At 40.0% G+C, this 1,833-nt stretch overlaps 1 protein-coding gene across 1 annotated transcript; it reads right to left on the reverse strand.

Moving 5' to 3' along the window:
* On the reverse strand, positions 1-1,498 carry LOC131879267 (hemagglutinin/amebocyte aggregation factor-like). The gene is made up of 4 exons (XM_059225539.1): positions 1,304-1,498; positions 524-649; positions 233-447; positions 1-160 (listed from the first exon to the last, which is right to left on the reverse strand). Exons 1-4 carry the CDS (start codon positions 1,424-1,426, stop codon positions 115-117), a joined length of 510 nt encoding a protein of 169 aa, XP_059081522.1. The 5' UTR covers positions 1,427-1,498; the 3' UTR covers positions 1-114.
* Between the last annotated feature and the right edge of the window lie 335 nt (positions 1,499-1,833).

The raw sequence follows: 1,833 nt of genomic DNA on the forward strand, positions 1-1,833 counted from the left end.
TTAATGCCAAAAACGTTTTTATTGCCTTCGTTTCATAAATGTGATTCTCCATCACACAGACAAAAGAAAAGTCATCCAATTCTGATCCAATCCAGAAACAATCCAGGAGGTTGTTTAACATGGAACAATCTTGCAAGTATGGAAGTGCCAAACACGATCTCTGAAAGTTGAAATATTGACAGAAATCTAGATGTACCCATCAATTTTATCATAAGGGGCAAAAAGGACATACTCATCATGGTTGCTATGGACGGAATCAGCTCCAGTCAAAAAATATCCAGGATCGACCCTGAAAGACAGTGGTCCGTCATATTGATTTGCTGCGGCGGAGATTGAGCACTCTGAGTAGCAAAGGTTGGGCTTGCTGCAGCACTTGAAGCTCCAGACACGGTCTTCGTGGTGATTGTTGTTAGTAGATTCCACACCAGTAACCACTCCATTACTGCACTGTGAATATAGGACAGATTTAAGGTTTCTATTCTCCCTTCAATTGGTGGGGGATTATTATGGCTGTGCCAATTACCGCGAAATTCAATGGCTCGTCATATTGATTCACATCACGTGACCACGAACAAGATTCAAATTCGTATCCAGAAGGCTGGCATCTCCAGTCCCACATTCGGTCCTCATGATGGTCGTTATGGACACTCTGCCAGGGAAAGAAAGGCAATTAATGATGTGTAAATTTTGTTTTTTTCTTCAATGACACATCTTGCCACTGATGGCCAAGAATGACGTAATTGCTCCTCTTATAGCTTGCCTTCGAGAATAAATGATGGTTTTTAGCGCAAAAGGATGTTCCAAAGTTTAAAAAAAAGTAGCGATTTTTTTTGTAGTAATGGCACATTAAGATCTAAATTTGAAATTTTGAGATCCATACAATCTTTATAATACGTTGGTGGTTAGGAAAATATATAAATACAAAGATGAGTAACATGTGTCTTAATGCTCCATTTGATATTGCAGGCAATTACAATCCCAAGAGAGCTGCAGACGTCCTCAATAAACCACATGTGCCCAGATCTAACGTCTTTAACTTAAATTTGGTCAAAGATGTGAACTGAACAAAGGGTAGCAAAGAGTAAGCGGAACGAATTGTGAGGAAAAAGGTCGCAAAAAAGAAATGCGCTCAAAACGAAGGGGGACTACATCTTTTGACAAATATATAACAGGCCAAAATTGTGGACCAGAAAATCTCTTGAGAGCACGATTCCACCCCAAAAAACGTTCTACAAATCATAGTCGCGTTTTTGGTTGGGTATTAGCTCAATTTCGAGGGCTCGTCAACCACGTATGATCTTACCTCGACCTCGTAGATGGAATCATTGGGAAGACATTCTTTTTTCAAGAAACCATCGTAGTCATTGTCCCAAGCTGATGCCAGGTCAAGAAGGGTCAGAAGCGAAGTGATGGAAAGCCAACTCATTGTACAATCAAGGGCTTTGTTGCAATCTTTTGGTCAAATAACAAGCAAATGTTAGCTGTTGACTGGTACTATCAGAATATAGTCCTCGCTCTTTTATACTAGATCCGAAGCCTTGGAAAATAGAGCAACATAATGATAAGGCCGAACACGCCTCCCCTTAAGCAACTGTTTTTAAATTTGTTTGAATATGATTGTCTAATAAAACAATGAGCAATACTTCTAGTGCCCTATGAACTTGTTGTCAATGGCAATACTTGTGGTTCAAAGTCGAGAGATATGGATTGATTTTAAACGTGAGCAAACACCCTTGTTCAGTCTCCTTTCAAAAGAGAATCCAAGGACCACTGACACCGTTGAGACAGTCTTGGATCATCTTGGATTTTCGTAAGATGTAGCCAAGTTCGGTG

Source organism: Tigriopus californicus, chromosome 4 (genome assembly GCF_007210705.1).
Source record: "Tigriopus californicus strain San Diego chromosome 4, Tcal_SD_v2.1, whole genome shotgun sequence".
In the NCBI taxonomy this organism is placed as follows: Eukaryota; Metazoa; Arthropoda; class Copepoda; order Harpacticoida; family Harpacticidae; genus Tigriopus; species Tigriopus californicus.

What these genes read in the sequence shown, in the direction of transcription:
- LOC131879267 (XM_059225539.1), bottom strand. Translation starts at nt 1,426, where the DNA reads ATGAGTTGGCTTTCCATCACTTCGCTTCTGACCCTTCTTGACCTGGCA. An exon ending in ATTCCATCTACGAGGTCGAG is followed by an intron (nt 650 to 1,303) that starts GTAAGATCATAC and finishes TTTCCCTGGCAG; the next exon opens with AGTGTCCATAACGACCATCA. An exon ending in ACGAGCCATTGAATTTCGCG is followed by an intron (nt 448 to 523) that starts GTAATTGGCACA and finishes CTATATTCACAG; the next exon opens with TGCAGTAATGGAGTGGTTAC.